Here is a 19,131-nt window from a genome sequence, read left to right as displayed (position 1 = left end):
TTAGGATCTAACTAGGGAAGCAAATCTGATGCAGGTGAATATACTAATCCCAAAGATTAGAATTACCCATACCACTACTCTTCAAGGTTAACTCTGTTGAAGTGGCACTGTGGCATGCCACATTGGTAAAAGAAAACTGACACCTCCTAAGCAACATTTTTCAAAAATATCACTTATTCCCATCCGCACGACTGTACCTAATCCAGTTAATTCGAAGAATTCCGTCTCCTCTCCATTAAGACTGATTTCTTAATTACAGCTTCTCAAACCCCTCTTCCCCCAAAAAAGAGAATTCATCGACTTCGCTCATTAAAACACCAATAATAACAGAAGGAATCGGGTTCCGATCTTGACCATCTCCGCCACCACTCGCCCTTCGCCATTACACCCCGAAGCGGTCTGGTTAGAAAGGTGAACTAGTTTGCTCTTCACGCACTTGTCCATCACTGTCACCCTCCCTAACCCCGTCCACACTCCCAAGACGGCCACCAACTCCGCCTCAGACTGAGCCAGGCCCGCCACCTGTGCCGGCCGCACCCGGGGTCCCCGGGCCCTCCCCGCCGCCCTCAGTCGGCCCTCCGGCGCCGCACGCCCCCTCTCTACCGAGCCCCTCTCCGCCGGCCCGGCCCGGCCCGGCCGCAGCCCATTCTTCCTCCAAACTCCATAAGCCTCCTCCGCTCGCCTAGCCCAGCTCCCCGCCGCGCCCGACTCGCGCTGGGCGGCCGAGGAGAAGAGGCCGGGCGGCTGGGGCGGGTCCCGACGTGCCGGGCCCGCGACGCCTCTCGCCCGGCCGAGAAGCTGCCCCCGCGGCCGGCACCCTGAGAGCCCTCGGAAGCCCCCGGGCGACCCGGGCCCGGGAGGCCGGGGCAGCGGGCGCCGGGGCCTACTCACCAGGAGCAGGCGGGGCGTGGTAGCCGGCGCGCCCCGGGCCTGAGGAGCAGGACGCGGCCCCGGCGCGCGTCCCTACCCCGGGACCTCGCTCGGCGCGGCGAGCTGGGCGCTCACTCCAGCCGCCGCCGCCGCCGCCGCTGCTGCTTCGCCACCTTGGCCGCCATCTTGACTCAACCCCTCTCCCTCCCCCAGCCCCGGCGGCCGCGGCTAAGGCGGCTCCGGCGCCGGCTCCTCCTCCTTCCGGAGAGTTGGGAGACCGACTCCCTCCGCTGGCCGAGCGTGGCTCCTACCTCGGCCGAGTTTCCTGGGTGGCCTCGCGCCTGGTCCCCTCACGTCTGCCCTCGGCCTGGCGGCGGTCCCCTCCACCGGAGACGGGCCGGGGCGGCGCCGTGCCCGGCCGGACCCGGCGCGCTGCCATCGCGCACCCGGGCGCGGCGCCCGCCGCGAGCCGGCCGGCCCCCGCGCGCTTGTGGCCTTCCCCCGGGCGTGGGAAAGGGAAGGACGCAAGGCCATGCCGCGGGACCCGGGCTTCGGGGAGGGCAGCCGGGTCCCCACGTGCTGGGCGCCGGAGGGGTGCACGTCGACCCACCCAAGCTATTTCCCGGGGCTCCGTCTGTAATTCGCACCAAGACGTCACTGACATGCCGGGCGAAGCCGGTTTGTCCCTGATGTAGGTCCTTAGTCTAAAGTCACTTGTCAGAGGAGCCTGTGGCCCTCGCGACTACGAAGTGCACTCTCAGCCTTGCTCTTCTAGGAAAATGACTGGACGGTTTCTCGTAACTGCATGCTTTTCCTTTAGCGAACCCGCCACTCCACATCCCAAAATGAGAAGGAAAACCAAGTAGGTGTATCATATAGATAAGGGGCTGTATAACTATAAAATTACGAGAAAGTCCCGGGTTTTAAGAAGTGAGTTACAAAATGGTGAACCGGAGAGAGCAGGGAACTCGTAATACTACAAGACGTGGGAGTTTATTGTGAAACACTGCCTTCTAAACCCACTGTACTGTAAGAAAAGACCAGGGCAAAAAAAGCTGGATGGCACCGAGGCACAAGACTTCGTAAATGCTGCATAAAGTGGACAGAACTCGACAGAGAAGTGTCGGGAGGCGTCAGTGTAAACCCCAACAGGAACCCCCTCAAGCCATTGGAGCAGGTCACAAGGACGAGCTTAAACTCGGAACGCAATTTCCGCGAGTGCCGTTTTCCCGCCGGAGCCAGGCTCAGCGGCAGCCTTCCCTATTGCGCAGGCGCAGTGCCAGTTGCCGACCATGGAAGTGGTGGGTCTTTTGTGTTTGGCGGCGGCGGTCTTAGCTTGGGGCTTCCTGTGGGTTTGGGACTCCTCGGAACGAATGAAGAGTCAGGAGCAGGCTGGCCTGCTGGGAGGCGGAAGCCGGAGCCTCCTGGTGATCGCGCACCCAGACGATGAAGCCATGTTCTTTGCTCCCACCGTGCTAGGCTTGGCCCGCCTGAGACACCGGGTGTCCCTTCTCTGCTTCTCTGCAGGTAGGAGGCGGTAGGCGGGGCGTTGGGAGCTGGGGCTGTGAGGGGATGTAGGTGCTAACCTAAGTCGACTTCTTCCCGGACTGTTCTCTGACGTAGGCGGCTAAGTGAGCGCTACCCGGAAGGTGCCTTCTCTGGGCGCTTCACGGAATTTCGGTGGTCCTAGCCTGAGGACAGTAGCGGCAGCTCCCGGGGAGGGCTGGGGACGTCCGCACTCTGCCTCCTCTACTCTCTGCTAGCAGCATTGAGGAGCACAAGCGAGCTGCTCACATTTGGTCTGGATTTCCGTTGGAAACTGCGGCTGGACTCATTATTCTGTGGGACCTTTGTATTTGGAGAAGGACCAAGAATAATGATCTTACCATGGTCCACCAAACAGAATCTGTGCTGTATCGTGCCTGCTCAACCCTTAAAGTTTTACTTCTAACGATAGGAAAGGACCTTCCTGCTGCTTTTGAAATCCATTTTGTGCATCAAGACAGACTCAGATCATTAGACTAAAAAGTGATTATAGGTAGTTTTAGAGTTCAACTCCGCCCAGCTTTCAGTGAAGGGGCCTTTCAAAGAATAAGTCCTCCCAGAGAAGATAAGATGAGAAAACAAAAATTGACCGTGATACTGTATAATGTTAATAATTGCACAACTGTATAAATGAAGTAATTAAACTGTACTTATACAAGGGGAGAATTCTATGGTATGTAAAATTATACTTCAATAAAGCTGTTTTTACAAATGCCCATGACCTCTTTTCCCATTTGGTTGTGTCGTTCCACTTCTTTTTCTATACAGATTTTTCACAGAAATCACATTTTGTACAATTTTTTTCACTTAACATTATTTTTTTCACTTAACATTATTTTTTTCATTTATTTAGCAAATATTTATTTAAAATTTATGTGCACTGCACACCTATTAGAATGACCCAAATCCGGAACAGTGACAACACCAAATCCTGGTGAGGATACGGAGCAACAGAAACTCTCATTGGTAGTGGGAATACAAAATGACACAGCCACTTTGAAAGGCAGGCAGTTTGGCAGTTTCTTAAAAAACTAGACATACTCCTACCATACATCCAGCCATCACATTCCTTGGTAATTACCCAAAGGAGTTGAAAACTTATATGCACATAAAAACCTGCGCACACCTGTTTACAGCAGTTTTCTGCATAATTGACGAAACTTGGAAGCAAGCAATTCAGTAGGTGAATGGATAAATTGTGGTATATCTAGCTAATGGAATATTATTAAATGCTAAAAAAATGAGCTATCAAGCCATGAAAAGGCATAGAGGAACTTTAAATACATATTACTAAGTGGAAGAAGCCATTCTGAAAGGCTGCACACTGTATGGTTCCAGCTATACGACATTCTGGAAAAGGCACAACTGTGGAAATAGTAAAAAGATCAGGGGAAGGGGGTGGGAGAGGAATGAATAGGTGGAACACAGGATTTTTAGGGCAGTGAAAATATTCTATCGTATTATAATGATGAATACATGTCATTATACATTTGTCCAAACCCATAGCATGTATAACACTAAGAGTGAATCCTAATGTCACCTATAGCTTTTGAGTTGTTATATAGGTTTGGGTGCCAATGTTGGTTCATCAAGTGTAACAAACATACCATTCTGGTGGGGGATGTTGATAATGGGGAAGGCTGTGCATGTATGGGCGCAGGAAGTATATGAGAAATCTCTGTACCTTTCCCTCAATTTTGCTGTCAATATAAAACTGCTTTTAAAAAAGTCTTAATAAAAAAGACTTAATTAAGAAAGTATATATGGTAGGCCTTATTCTATGCCCTGAGGATTAAACATTAAAAACGGGGGCCAGCCCGGTCTCCTAGTGGTTAAGGTCAACACACTCTGCTTCAGTGGCCCAGGCCTGGTTCTCTGGCCCGGACCTACACCACTGATCCATCAGTACCCATGCTGTGACAGTGGCTCACGTACAAAATAGAGGAAGATTGGCAACAGATGTTAATTCAGGGGGGATCTTCCTTAGCTAAAAAATAAAAAAACAATAAAAACGAGCAAGGTAAGGACTGTGTACTTGTGAAACTTCTAATTTAAACATTTGCCCATGTTAATAAGATTTTAATATATAGCCTTTTAAGTGATTTCATAGAGATAAACCTTAATTTAGTTCATCATCCTTTATGTATATTTAGTGGCTTTTTTCCAGTTTATCTCTATTGCAAATAACAGTGAACATCTATGTATTTCATATTATGTCATTAGGACTGATTTCTAAAATCGGCTCTTTTAAAGCTTTGCATGCATATTGCAGTTCCCAAAAACATACCAATTTACACTCGCTGACAGAGTATCTGTCTTAATAAAGCACTATCTCTAGCATTGATTAATGATTTTAGTGACATTTCTTGATTTAATATTATTTTTTTCCTTTAAAATCCTTTGTTGCCACTCATCTTAAACCATTTTTCATATATATTGCAAATTTGGATCTAAGCACTTCTCAGTCTTCCCTATTAAGGATATTAATTGTAAACAGATGCTAGTAATAGCCTTGTGTTTTTTTTGTTTGCTTTTTATTTTACCTATATTTTATACTACAACTGTGGGAGTCAGATTATAAGCAAGTTTGTTTCAAGATCTGCAAGAGAAACCTGGATTTTATTTGCAAAGTATCATAGGTGCAGTAAATTCTTTAATAAGTTTTTCCTTATTTTTCAGTAGGTTGCGATCAGAAATCAAAATTGTTTTCAAATAAAAAATATAAAGCATGCCCTTGTCGCATATTAAACACTCAGTACCTTTATTGTTGTGTTTCATTATTTCTTCTGAATCCAACTTGCTGCTTAAATTGTTCTCTCTTGTAATTCTTAAAGTTACTTTTAAAATCCCCAACTCAATCAAAAATATATGTATTAAATATTCCCCACACTCCTGACTTCACATTCTAACATGAAAAACGGGAAGCTAATAATTGGTAATATAATATAATGAAAGCTGTAATTGTGTAGTGGAGGAAGTACTATGTACACAAAATGGAGAAAAGCGTGAATTCTCTTTTTGGGGGTTCGGATTAAGGAAACTTCTCCAAAGAGATTTTCTTTTGAGCTGGGCTTTAAAAATAGCAGTTGGTAAAAAAAATGCACATATCCTTTGACCTAACAGTTTCATGTCTAGTAATTCATCCTACAGATATATTTGCAAGTGAGTAAAATGACATACGGATAAAAAAAATAGGAGTAGGAATATAGGAAGTGGAGCAAGTCATTCTAGACATTAGTTAAAGCGTCAGTAAGTCTTGGACTTTATGAATAATTCATTCTAACTACATCTCCAGTTTTAAGGGGCAGGGAGAAGCATGAAAAAATATATATATTTTGTTATTGGTGGCTTATTTAATCCTTTCAGCAATCCCATGATAGGCACTATTAAATATATAACTTAAATATATAATTTGCTATTGCCATTTTACAAATATGGAAACTGAATCACAAAGAAGTTAAGTAACTTGACCAAAGTGACCAGCTAGAATGTAGAGAAGCCAGGTCCCTGTGGCTCTGCCCTTTCTCAACAATTACACCCAATCTGCCTCCCAGATTGCCTTGTATGCTAAGTCAGTTAATTAAGGAAATACCTATTTTGATCCCCAGGGTATGTTCCAAGAACCACTAGTTCATCAAGCTGATATTTTAAAAAAATGCCTTGGCCTGACAAGTTTGGGGATATTAGCCAGATATGCTATCTCCCATTTAGAGGTTCACAGTCTTTATTAGAATATCAATATCTTTGGGAAGTCTTACAGTAAAAAATCCTATTTAACTTTGTTTAGTCCAGCACTTCTCCAATTTATGTAACCACTGAAATACCTGTTAGTATCATATGAGAGAAAGCTATCGTAGATAGGAGGGTATTATTGAGTACATTTGGTGGAGAATTAACACAACCAGTTCTGTGTTTTAGAAAGCTCATTCTAGTGGCAATAAGGAGAATCATTTGGAGGGAAAGATTGGAGTCAGGAAAACCAATTCAGCCCCTCCTTTCCCCTCCAGACTGCGCTGCCACCTCTCACATATCAGACTTCCGTGTATTTCTCACCTATACACTCTTCTTTCAGTCAGTTTGATGAGCCTGTGCCAGCTATCATGCTGTCTTAATTACTACGGGTTTTATAGCACTAGTATCTGGTGTGGCCAGCCCTCTGATTTGTTGTTCTTCAGGGTGTGTTTGCTGGTTTTGAGCTTTGGAAGAGCAAATACATTCAGAAATAGTTAAGGAAAAAGCTTGCTGGCATTTTTATTGGAATTTCACTGACTTTATTAATCAATACAGGTAAAATTGACATATTTACAATATATAGTTTTTCCATCTATGATTTTATGGTGTCTCCTCATTTATATTGGCCTTCTTTAATGTCTTAATATCTTCATAACAAAAGTCTTATGTGTGTTGAGATGGTTAGTAATATTATCCTTTAATCTGTTTCTCATAGTAAGAGGTTCTTTTTGCAAATATTATAGTCTCTTGTTACTTTCTCATAGTTGATATTCTTTTTTATTTGTTTAAATATATTAAACTCTTAGATCTGTTCTGATAATTACAGTTTCTGTAGTCTGTGTGTCTGATTCTGCTCTTTGAGTAACTCATTTTATGTGACTTGTTTCCCTGTGTATTTTGTGGGGTTTTTTGTAAGCACATGTTTCTTGGAACCATATTTGCAGTATTTTAATGATTTACTTTTGCTTCAGCCAAGCAGCAAAGGGCACTACCCATCACAGATAGCTCTAAACTAAAATTTGAGATTTGAGATTTTTCAAGCCACAGGGGTAGTGCAAATTAAGGGTCCAAGCCCAAGTGCATTAGTTGTCTAGTGCTGTGTAACAAATTCTCTCAAAACATAGTGTCTTAAAACAATAATAATACTTTATCCTCTTATGGTTTCACACAGCACAGTTGTCTATGCCCCACGACACAGGTTGTCTATACCTCAGCTGGAGAACCCTAAGCCTGGGGACTGGAATCACCGGACTTAGCTAGAAATGTCAACCAGAACAGCCGCAAATGTTAAATCCATGTAGCTTGGGCTGCCTCACAGCCTAGTGCTGGGTTCCTGGGCAAATATCCTGAGAGAAAGCCTGTGCTAGGGTTAGCCACGTTGCCTTCTATGGACTAGCCTTGGAAATCACACAGTATCGCTTTCACTGCATTCTGTTTGTCAAGGCAGGCACAAGTTACATGCAGGTTCAAGGAGAGAAATGGACTCCACCTCTTTCTAGGAAGGAGCAAGGTTCTAGAACTACATGTGGAACTAGAAATATTGCTGAAGCTGTTTTTGGAAAATACGACGCGCCACACCAAGCGAAGGTGAATGTGTAGTTAACAATTCTTAGGAAGTGACATTTTTATTTTCCTTTCACTAGAACCCAGTCTGAGGCAGAGATGTAGCCCAACTTCTCTGTTTAGGGTGCTTTTTTCCTACCTACTGTACCTACCTACTGTAGTTATTGCCTTTTGAAGGTCCTCTGTTTGTGTGGAGGTCTCCTTATTTGTGCCCGAGCTTTATCTCCTCCTGCCCTGACTTTAGGCTGGCAGGCATAGGCAGACACTCTCAAGGCGCCCTGGCTTCAGCTCCACCCTACCTGTCTGGATTCATGCTTACATATTGTCTCAGACCTCCAAAGAGAGCCCTTGCTTTCCTGCTAGTTCAGCCGTACGTTTCACATGTTCAGGTATTCTATGCTAAGAGGGTTTCTGCAGACATCTGATTCACCGTATTTCCTAAAACAGAACTTAATCAGGTTATTTTTAATATTGCTCTTTAATCATGAATAATTCTTCAAAGTTTTCCTTATTGACACACAAGTTTAAATCCAGCTCAAAATTATTAGTCTCATCTGTCTAACACTATTCTTTCTGGTTAATACATTTGAGATTTCTAAAAAAATACCTTTTTTTTTTCTTTTTGAGGAAGATTAGCTCTGAGCTAACATCTGCTGCCAATCCTCCTCTTTTTGCTGAGGAAGACTGGCCCTGAGCTAACATCCGTGCCCATCTTCCTCTACTTTATATGTGGGACGCCTACCATAGCATGGCTTGCCAAGTACTGGTGCCATGCCCGAAACCAGGATCTGAACTGGCAAACCCTGGGCTGCCGAAGTAGAACGTGCGAACTTAACTGCTGCGTCGCTGGGCCAGCCCCTAAAAAAATATCTTATGTATTGACTGTATTGACTGCATCCTAGTAAGAATGGACTAAATTAGTAACATTTAAAAATGTGAATTATGTTTCTTTAAGGGAGTTATAGAAGCTTTAGAACATGACTCAAAGGTTACATATCTCTGGTGCTATTTTGTAAATATATATATAAATACTTAGGTACTTTTCTCTAAGGTTTAGGTTGATAGGATTTCCATATGATTGTGCCAACCAAAGAGTACATAGGCATCCATGGACTAACTGAAAACAATGCCTATTTATAAATATTGATGCTGATGTGTTCACTGGCAAGTTAACTATTTGTAAGAGTTTTGTGTATTTCTAAGTATGTATTTACTTACTTTTTTTATAATTAAGCTTAGAATTTATATGCCAGGTAACTTTATACACACCCCTATTTTGAACCTAACATGATGTATAAGTGTTTGTAAAAATATTTGTCTTGGGGCTGCCCAGGTAGTGTAGTGGGTAAGATCACATGCTCTGCTTCAATGGCTTGGGGTTCACGGGTTCGGATCCCAGCGTGGACCTACACATACTACTCTTCAAGCCATGCTGTGGTAGTGTCCCACACACAAAATAGAGGAAAATTGGCACAGATGATAGTTCAGTGACAGTCTTCCTCGAGCAGAAAGAGGAAGATTGGCAACAGATCTTAGCTCAAGGCCAATCTTTCTCCCCCTAAAAAAGAAAGTTTTTTGTCTTGCTGAGTATTGACTTAATTGAAGAATGTTACATGCTTTTCAGAGCTTTTGTTTATTTAATGAGTTAGAGTTTTAAGAGTAAAAATAAAGGACTTTCTTAAACTATGAGAAACCACGCAAGAAATGCTAATAAATCTTAGGGAGGAGATCATGTCAGAAACCAAAGAGAAGTTCCCCAGTGACAAAGACTGTGACTAGTGAAAAGGAAAGATGCAAGTGTGAAAAAGAAAGAAAACGTGGTAGGACTAACCTGATGAAGTATAGAATGGGAATAATCAACAAAATATAATGCATTTTACAGAGCTTCGTATTGGAAATACTTGTTGGAACTGCTCATTGCAATGACTTGGACACTGTTCTCATGCAGTGCATACTTCTCATTCCATCTGATACAAATATGTCTGTCATTTCAGAAAAAGACAGTTACCCATATGTTTGGCCTTGTTAATGACCACCTGTAAGTCACAGATCAGAGAAACTAATGGAAAGTAGTGTTTCCATTAGTAAAGGTCAGTATTAATGTGCTCCTTTTGGGAATAATGAAAAAAATACAGGTCTTACAAGTATGGATATATTGGTTGATAATAGCATATGGCAGTGTTTCTTTTTCTTTTCTTTTCTTTTCTTTTTTTTTTCTGGTGAGGAAGATTGGCCCTGAGTGAACATCTGTTGCCAATCTTCCTCTATTTTTTTTTCTTCCCAAAGCCCCAGTACATAGTTGTATATCCTAGTTGCAGGTCATTCTAGTTCTTCTATGTGGGATGCCACCAAAGCATGACTTGATGAGCGGTGCTAGGTCCACACCCAAGATCTGAACCAGCAAACCCCAGGCTGCTGAAGCAGAGCATGCAAACCTGACCACTCTGCCATGGGGCCGGCTCCATGGCAGTCTTCCTGGATCTTGGCTGCATAGGTACATGCTCAGTATTTTTTAAGAATTGTTTATTTTAATGATCTTTTACAAAATTGTTTTACCAATTTTAAAGATATAATTTCTGTTTTACAGTAATAACTCATAAGTGAAAGATACTTATTCAATGCAAATCTAATTTCTTTTTTATATTTTTTATTGTGATAAAATAGGCATAAGATGAAATTTACATTTTAACCGTTTTTAAGTATTCAATTCAGTGAGTGGCCTTAAGTACATTCACAATGTTATGTAACCATCACCATTATCTATTTCCAGAACTTTTTTCATCATCCCATGCAGAAATCCCACCTATTAGGCAATAACTCCCTATTCATTCGTCCTCCCAGCCCCTGGGATCCACTGCTATACATTCTGTCTATAAATTTGACTATTCTAGGTACTTCATATAAATGAAGTCATACAATAATTGTCCATTTATGTTTCATATTTTAATTAATATAATGTTTTCAAAGTTCATCTATGTTGTAGCATGTACCAGAACTTCATTCCTTTTTAAAGCTGAATAATACCCGCATTGTATATACCACGTTTTGTTCATCCACCAGTCTATTTTTGGATGCTTGGATTGTTTCCGTTTTTTGGCTACTGTGAATTATGCTGCTATGAACATGGGCATACAAGTATCCATTTGAATCCCTGTTTTCGGTTCTTTTGAGTATACACCTAGGAGAGAATTGCTGAGTTATATGGTAACTCTATGTTTAATTTTTGAGGAATCACCAAACTGTTTTCCACAGCAGCTGCACCATTTTACGTTCCTAGCAGTAAGGTACAAGGGTTCCAGTTTCTCCACATCCTTGCCCTACACTTGTAATTTTCCATTTGTTTGTTTTTTGTTTTTTACTATAGCCATCCTAGGAGGTGTGAAATGACATCTCATTGTGGTTTTGTCTTGCATTTCCCTAATGACTAATGATATTTAGCATCTTTTCATGTGCTTATTGGCCATCTGTCTGTCTTTGGAGAAATGTCTATTCAAGTCCTTTTACCCATTTTTTTAATTCTGGCTTCCTTTTAAGTCATGATTTCTCCAACTGGGTTCTCTGGACACATTCTAATGAAAGAGTGTCCAGCTTTCTTGATTCAGCTTCCTTTTATCTTCTCCAGTAACGCTGCTTGCTTCTTTTCTCTCTCCAACTTGGAATTGGTAGTTACTTCTTGCTGTTGCCAATCTCTGGATCTCTTCACTGTTCCCCGTTTGGCCCTCAAATCCTCCATCAGTTATGTATCAGATTCTTTGCATAAATTCTTATTGATGTAAATATTTGATATGGTTTCTGTTTTCCTGGATATACCCTAACTGGTACAGAACCTAAACTCCCCCATTTTATAGTTGGGGAAAATGTTAACCTTTTATTCTTCCAAGTACATTTTAGAATTAGCTTGGTCATGTTCAAGGAAAAACCTTGCTGTCATTCCTGAAACCCAGGAACTTAAGGAATTTCTTCAGCTGCATGAAGTTCATAAAAGGCTAGGTATTAGCACCATGATGCCTTGATTCCCAATCTACTTCTCATTCTGACAAATTAAAACTTTCAAGATGGGGAACTGGGTAACGGAGTGGGAGAGAGGCTTTTTTTTTTTTTTTTTTTTGCTATAAATGGCTTTGGTCCTTTTGATTTTTGTGGGTTTTTTTGAGGAAGATTAGCCCTGAGCTAACATCTGCTGCCAATCCTCCTCTTTTTGCTGAGGAAGACTGGCCCTGAGCTAACATCCATGCCCATCTTCCTCTACTTTATATGTGGGACTCCTGCCACAGCATGGCCTGCCAAACCATGCCATGTCCGCACCCAGGATCTGAACCGGCAAACCCTGGGCCACTGAAGCAGAATGTGCACACTTAACCACTGCGCCACCAGGCCGGCCCAAGATTTTTAACCGTGTAAATCTTTTATCTATTTAGAATAAATAAATTAAAAAATTTTTTAAGTAAAGTAAAATTTCTACCTTTAAACATTGTGGTGTACAAATTTGGGCCTTTACAAAGTGGCTTTAATTTCTATTAAATGTCATTGTGATTGCTAGTTATTACTGAGAAGTGTAAGTTATCAGAAGATGGAAGACTTCATTAAGCATACAATTATGCATGAGCTTTTATACACACACATACTGTAGTTCTATAAAAATAAATCTACAGTAATCTCATTTTCTGTTTTCTAGAATAAAGATCTCTAAACTTTTTTTGGTCACATTTTCCTGTTGGTAAAAAATTTTGAGCATATACTCCTGTTATATGTATCTTTATTTGTAATTGTATTAAGTACATGGACCACTGAACTATTATCAACTAACCATTATAAAACATTCATAAAAGTTGACTTTTATAAAGGACTAGATAAAAAGATTAAGAGGGAAAATTCTAAGGCTTTTCTTCCACCCCAATAGATTATCTTGTGTTTTTCTTTCTTTTCTTTTTGTTTTTTTTGGGGGGCGGGGGAGTGAGGAAGATTGGCCCTGAGCCAACATCTGTTGCCAATCTTCCTCTTTTTGCTTGAGGAAGATTGTCCCTGAGCCAATCTGTGCCAGTCCTCCTCTATTTTGTATGTGACACCCCACCACAGCATGGCTTGACAAGTGGTGTGTAGGTCCACGCCCAAGATCCAAACCTGCAAACCCCAGGCCGCCAAAGCAGAGTACATGAACTTAACCACCACGCCACCAGGCCAGCCACAGATTATCTTGTATATCCCAGGGTGTGCCCACCCTACTTTGACACCATTCTAGAGTGTGTCAGTTAAGAGCTGCTGAAGAATCTCAGTCATTTATTCTGTTGAGGTGGCTACATATTCACCAAACTTAGTAAAAATATTTAAAATTGTCTCTGCCTTTGACTCCCTAACTTATTTCAAATTCCTTAATCACACAAAGCAATAAAGCTGGCTCCATAAACACATTAGCCTCAATTCTAAGCAGTTTCTGACAACCATAGTCATGACGTTGATACCCTGTGAACTTAAGAATTGTATCACTAGTGTACAGTAGAGTCTTTATCACCAAAGATCAAGTATCTTTGGAACAAAGTGGGAGATAGTACATGTATGGATTTGAGAGGAACCTAAAATATGATGTCCATCACAAAATCGACTACAGTTTCTATCTGACTTTGAAAAAAGAAGATAACTCAAAAAGTTGTGATGAGGACAATGCAAAATTAAATCTGTTATCTGGAGTCTTTTTACAGTTAGTCCCTTTGTTGAATACAGTGTAATGACTGTCTCCTGTCTGGGTTCAAACAGTTCCGAACTAGTACCCCTGCCAAAGTTGAAAGGTTTCACGTGAGAGTTTTTCTCTGAGTTAGTTATCTGAAACAGGAAGCGAGCCTCTTTTTCCACCCTTCATGAGTGCATGCAGTGTACTGGGCACCAGGATGACACAAAGTTGAATAAGACCATGACTTTCAAGGTCAATGACATTTAGAAATTAATAATCTGATCATGAAGAAAAGTTCATACTTATTAAGCAGAATGCTGGAAGTGAATACTTGCCAGGGAAAATAGGAGAAGGCTTCCCAGAGGAAATGCCATTTTATCTGGACAATGAAGATGAATTGTAATTCAGGACAAAAGGAAGAAGAGGAGGGAGAATGTCAAGATAAAGAAGTCAAGGAAAGAGAAATGCTGAGTGCCCAACTGGGTGCTTTCATATCTATTAGCTCATGGAACCCTCAGGAAAGCCTTATGAGATGACGGCTATCCCCACTTTACCGTTGGAGAAACTGGAGTTCAGGATAGTTAAGTACCTGGCACAAATCACACATGCAATTATCTACTGGAAAGTTGAATTAAGGGGTGCATTAGCTAGACACTTGCTTATGATGAGTGCAATTTAAATGGTACCAAGACTTCACTCTATCTTATTTATAAGGGTACAGAGGTATACTTACCAGAACTATTCTTAGGAGGTATAGTATGTGTATTGGAAAAATAAAGAATACCTAAGCTATTCGGAATGCTGATACAATCGAGATCCCCCAGGTCATGCTGAGATAGCCGATTGCTAAACTCCAAAGGAGAATATTTTCCTATATGATGCCTGCACATTTTCCTGTAATAGTCAGGAGTAGCAGCCTCTTTAAGTAAATGTTTAACAAATATTTGAGGACTATCAATATAAAAGGGCCCAAGCTAATAGTGTGCCCAGATACCCAACTTGTTCTGAGCTGTTATACAAGGGTCAATCCTTAAATCTGCTTAACTCCAAACCCAGTGCTCTGGGCGACATACCATGCTGTCTGCAGCATGTGACTGAAATGCAGACTGACTGACAGATACAGAGATGGGGAAGAATTAAGTGGTGATTCTGGTAACTGTGCTGCTGGCAATCTTCTTATCTGATAGTAACCTCAGTGTTACATTTTCATCAACTTTTTATCATAACCACGAATTTTTCAGGTAGCTCAAACCCTTTAGGAAACAAGATGAGATAAGAATGAGTGAATAGATAGATCTCTATTGTTAAAGAAATCTACCGCTATATATTTGTTATCCTCAGGAAATTACTACAATCAAGGGGAGATTCGTAAGAAAGAACTTTTGCAGAGCTGTGATGTTTTGGGGATTCCACCCTCCAGTGTAAGGATTATTGACAACAGGTAATTTATCTTATAACAACGTAGAAATTCATTGGCAGTAAACATGCAGCGGTACACTTAAATGACACAAAACACTAATGTGAGTAGATAAGAACATCTTATTTTGAGAAATCAACTTAAAATAGTTTCACATTTGTTTTTTTTGTTTTTTTAAAGATTGGCACCTGGGCTAACAACTGTTGCCAATCTTCCTTTTTTTTTTTTTTAAGAATTGGCACCTGGGCTAACAACTGTTGCCAATATTTTTTTTTTTCTGCTTTATCTCCCCAAACCCCCACTGTACACAGTTTTATATCTTAGTTGCATGTCCTTCTAGTTGTGGGATGTGGGACGCCGTCTCAACGTGGCCTGACCAGCAGTGCCATGTCCGTGCCCAGGATCCGAACCCTGGGCCGCCACAGCGGAGCGTGTGAACTTAACCACTCGGCCACGGAGCCGTCCCCTCACATTTGTTTTTAAATAACACTGTTTTAAAAAAACATTTTTGAGGGGCCGGCCTGGTGGCACAGCAGTTAAGTTCACACACTGTGCTTCAGCCACCTGGGGTTCACTGGTTCGGATCCCAGGTGCAGACCTACACACCACTTATCAAGCCATACTGTGCAGTGGTGCAGTGGTTAAGTACGCATGTTCTGCTTCGGCAGCCCGGGGTTTGCCAGTTCAGATCCCAGGTGCAGACATGGCACCAGTTGGAAAGCCATGCTGTGGTAGGCGTCCCACATATAAAGTAGAGGAAGATGAGCATGGATGTTAGCTCAGGGCCAATCTTCCTCAGCAAAAAATAGGAGGATTGGCAGTGGATGTTAGCCCAGGGCTAATCTCAACCCCCACCAAAAAAAAAGAAGAGGGACATTTTTTGCATATAGCCACAATGCCTTTATCATCACATCTAACAAAATTAATAGTAACAGCAATTCCTTGATGTCCTCCAACAGCCAGTCCATATCAATATCGAAATTTCTCAAGGAGCTCAAAAATATCTTTTTACAGATGGTTTGTTCAAATCAGGATCTACACAAGGTTCACACGTTATAGTTGGTTTATATTCTGCATTGAACTGTCCCTTCCCCCCACCCCCACCATGTTATTGATTATTGAAAAAACTGAGATCATATAGAATGTCCTGCATTCTGGATTTGTCTGTCTGCTTCATCGTGGTATTATCTAAGTTGTCATTCTATTGTCCATATTTCTTGCAAACTGGAAATTAACTGTAACTTTCGGGGAAAAGAATACTGCATAAACTGTACTATATACTTCATATTACATCATTCCAGGAGACACATACTATCTGATTGTCTCACTTATAGTAATTTTACAATTGATCAGTGAGTTCACATGGCAATGGCTGCTCTTTTCATTTTAAAGACCCACATCAATATTTCATGTAATGTTTTCATGATTGCCTGAATCATTAATTAACTAGAAGCTGTAAAGTGGTGCATTTCTAAATGTCTCGTGTATTCTAAATGTGTTAGCTGTAATTCTGTAAAGCAGAACTTTCCCTATCAACTGGGACTGTTCAGTTACCTGATATAAAATTTGATCCAAAAAGAATAAATGCTCAATTCTTTCCCTTTTTTTTTTTTTTTTTTTTTTTTTGCCGAGGAAGACTGGCCCTGAGCTAACATCCATGCCCATCTTCCTCCACTTTATGTGTGGGACGCCTACTACAGCATGGCTTGCTAAGCCATGCCATGTCCGCACCTGGGATCCAAACTGGTGAACCCCGGGCTGCCAAAGCGGAATGTGCACACTTAATCACTGCGCCACTGGGCCGGCCCCCAATTCTTTCACTTTAATTGCCGTTTTCAGAATAAGGAGTTGATGCGTACATACCTCTGGTGGTAATCAATTGTTTGTTTGTTTCTTGGATGGAGGAGGGCACATTTTTTATTTCATTAGAACTTATGTGTTTAATGTGTTCGGTGTTTCCATTTCAGTCCTTATTTTCTTTGATACTCCAATTGTCCCATCTTTGGCCATTGAGCCTCTTCGTGTTGCTTCATATGTCCTTTTGATATGACCTCTTTAGTCTTTTAGGATTCCCTTGTTGTCAAGGACAAATGGATTTTCCAGCACCATCCTGTATACTGTCCTGCCCCAATCCTAGAATCAGCTGTTCCTCAAAGGAGCCTTGGTTTCTCTTAGGCTGTGATGTGTGGAGACCATAACCAGGGTTCTAGGAGTGTTCATTGCTGCAGTGTTATTTTGTCTCGTTGTTACTTGACCTTTATAGTGGACAGAGCTAGTATATATGTATTTTTTTTAAGGAAAAAATATCGAGATACTAATGATTACAATTCAGAGTTAATATTTCAAGGATTTTGTTTAATGTCTTTGATTTTTTACAATTCAATCTCTTTTTCTCTTACACTGAAAGTCTTGCTTTCTAACAATATGAACATAATTATTTTCTTCTATAATCTTTTTAAGGATTTCATAAAACAGATTGAAAAAGATTTTTGTTTAACATACTCAGAAAAGCAGATGTTGAAAACCAAGGCTAAATGTGATCATGATGTGGGAAATTTACTTGAAAATGATTGAGAAAAAATACATACCTATATAGATCAAGCTAAAATGGCAAAATGTTAATAATTTGAATCTCGGTGAAAGGTCCAAGAGTGTTAATTCTATTCTTTTAACTTTTCTGTTTGTCTAAAAATTTTTGTAATAAAAAAATTTCAATTACCATACCACATGCCTTTTTTCCTACTGTTTTCTGGCATATAAAATATGTTTTCTTCTATTGTTACTGACCTGCGTATTGGATTTTTTAAAAATCCGAGATCTATATTAACAGCGACTGAAGTTTGTGAGGGTTATGAGCTTTGGGGCTTAAAAATCTACTCCTTACCAGCAACATAGCTTTTGGGATTTATTTTAGTTTAGTTTGTGCTTGCTTCCTTTCTTGAGGTTTTCCTTTTCTATTATCGAGTAATATGCAAGAATGAAATGATACAACTTAAAACATCATGAAGATACCAGTTCCTTCAAGTATAGGCAGAGAAGAAAAGAACTGATCGCCCTAGATATGTATATAGAAAAGCCAAAGTAGTAATTCCAAAACCAAAACTTGATCTGCTATTTTTACAGGACAGGAGTACTAGAGAAAGAAATTATATCTTTACTATAGTCTATATGTAGTTATATCTTAATTTTCAGACACTGTCCAGGAGCTGAGGCCCGTTTGGACAGTTTTCCTACAATTGGGTAAACACTAACCAATTTCTAAGATGAACTGGTAACTTTACTTAAACAGTGGACCTTATATTCTGGGGCATACAAGGGAAGTCTGTGACAAACATGCAGCTCACTGGTCTACTAAGTGGTTTCTGTTATCTAGATCCAAGGTCCACAGCTAAGGACCAGGGAAGAGCTGCCAAGGTAGAGGTTGCCATGTCTCTACACAAAGAAGGTACACACTGCCTCACCCACCACTTATTTATTCTTATTTTCTACATCATTCCAGCAAACTTAGTCTCAGTTGGTTTTTGTTTCTTTTTTACTTTAGAAGATTAGAACAAGTGCATTATTAGATGAAGGAAGGGAGTTACTGGTATAGCAAGACATGGGTGAGTCTAATAAATTGCAAATGAGAGCCAGCCGTGATGGTCTAGTGGTTGAAGTTCAGTGCTCTCACTGCTGCAGTGGCCCAGGTTCATTTCCTGGCTGCAGAACCACACCACCTGTCTATCAGGTGTCATGCTATGGTGGTGGCTCACATAGAAGAACTAGAAGGACTTACAACTAGGATATACAACCATGCACTGGGGCTTTGGGGAGAGAGAAGAAAAAAAAGAGGAAGATTGGCACTGATTTTAGCTCAAGGTGAATCTTTCTCTGCAAAAAAGAAAAAAAATTACAAATGAGTGCTGGATATGCTGAGATCCACCTAGGTGGCGTGAACAGTGAGATTTGTCCTCTCACGTATAAAGTCATCCGGAATCAAGATGGTTCCAGGGGGGCTCAATAACATCATCAAAAACTCAAGTCCTTTCCATCTTTCTATGCAACTGCTTCTTCGCCATGTCAATATGCTTCTCCTCAAGATGACAAGGTGATTTCTCAACAGTTCCAGATGTCGTGTGCAGATACACTTGTGTCCTGCCAGTAAGGGGAGTATTTTTCTTCTGCACGTCACTTTATCTTACGGATTAAAACCAGAAGTCCCCAGCAGACCTTCTCTCAGGTCTCCTGCCTTGCGTGGCTCACCTCCACCACAGCCTCTACCACCTTACCAACCACTGTAGTAGCTACTAGTTACTGGGAAAGCTAATATCTAGTATTTTCAGCAGAAGAGTGCTGGGAA

At 41.3% G+C, this 19,131-nt stretch overlaps 2 protein-coding genes across 45 annotated transcripts in view; one reads left to right on the top strand and one right to left on the bottom strand.

Moving 5' to 3' along the window:
- NCOR1 (nuclear receptor corepressor 1) overlaps positions 1 to 1,641 on the bottom strand; it is a 160,704-nt gene extending 159,063 nt beyond the window's left edge. For 25 of the 44 annotated variants that reach the window (XM_023653563.2, XM_023653566.2, XM_023653570.2 and 22 more), the window contains exon 1: positions 892 to 1,296. The gene's annotated coding sequence lies outside the window, so the exon portion shown is untranslated. Of the gene's footprint in view, positions 1 to 891 lie in introns of all 44 variants that reach the window. The other 19 variants (XM_023653565.2, XM_070228229.1, XM_070228251.1 and 16 more) reach the window with 5 other exon arrangements.
- A 380-nt stretch (positions 1,642 to 2,021) lies between these two features.
- PIGL (phosphatidylinositol glycan anchor biosynthesis class L) overlaps positions 2,022 to 19,131 on the top strand; it is an 84,205-nt gene continuing 67,095 nt past the window's right edge. Inside the window, exons 1-2 of the mRNA XM_001504873.5 lie at positions 2,022 to 2,397; positions 14,717 to 14,816. Coding sequence (XP_001504923.2) covers positions 2,163 to 2,397; positions 14,717 to 14,816 — 335 coding nt within the window. The 5' untranslated portion in view covers positions 2,022 to 2,162. The remainder of the gene's footprint in view (positions 2,398 to 14,716; positions 14,817 to 19,131) is intronic.

Source organism: Equus caballus, chromosome 11, assembly GCF_041296265.1.
Source record: "Equus caballus isolate H_3958 breed thoroughbred chromosome 11, TB-T2T, whole genome shotgun sequence".
Taxonomy (NCBI): domain Eukaryota; kingdom Metazoa; phylum Chordata; class Mammalia; order Perissodactyla; family Equidae; genus Equus; species Equus caballus.
This window is presented reverse-complemented; position numbering and strand designations above follow the sequence as displayed.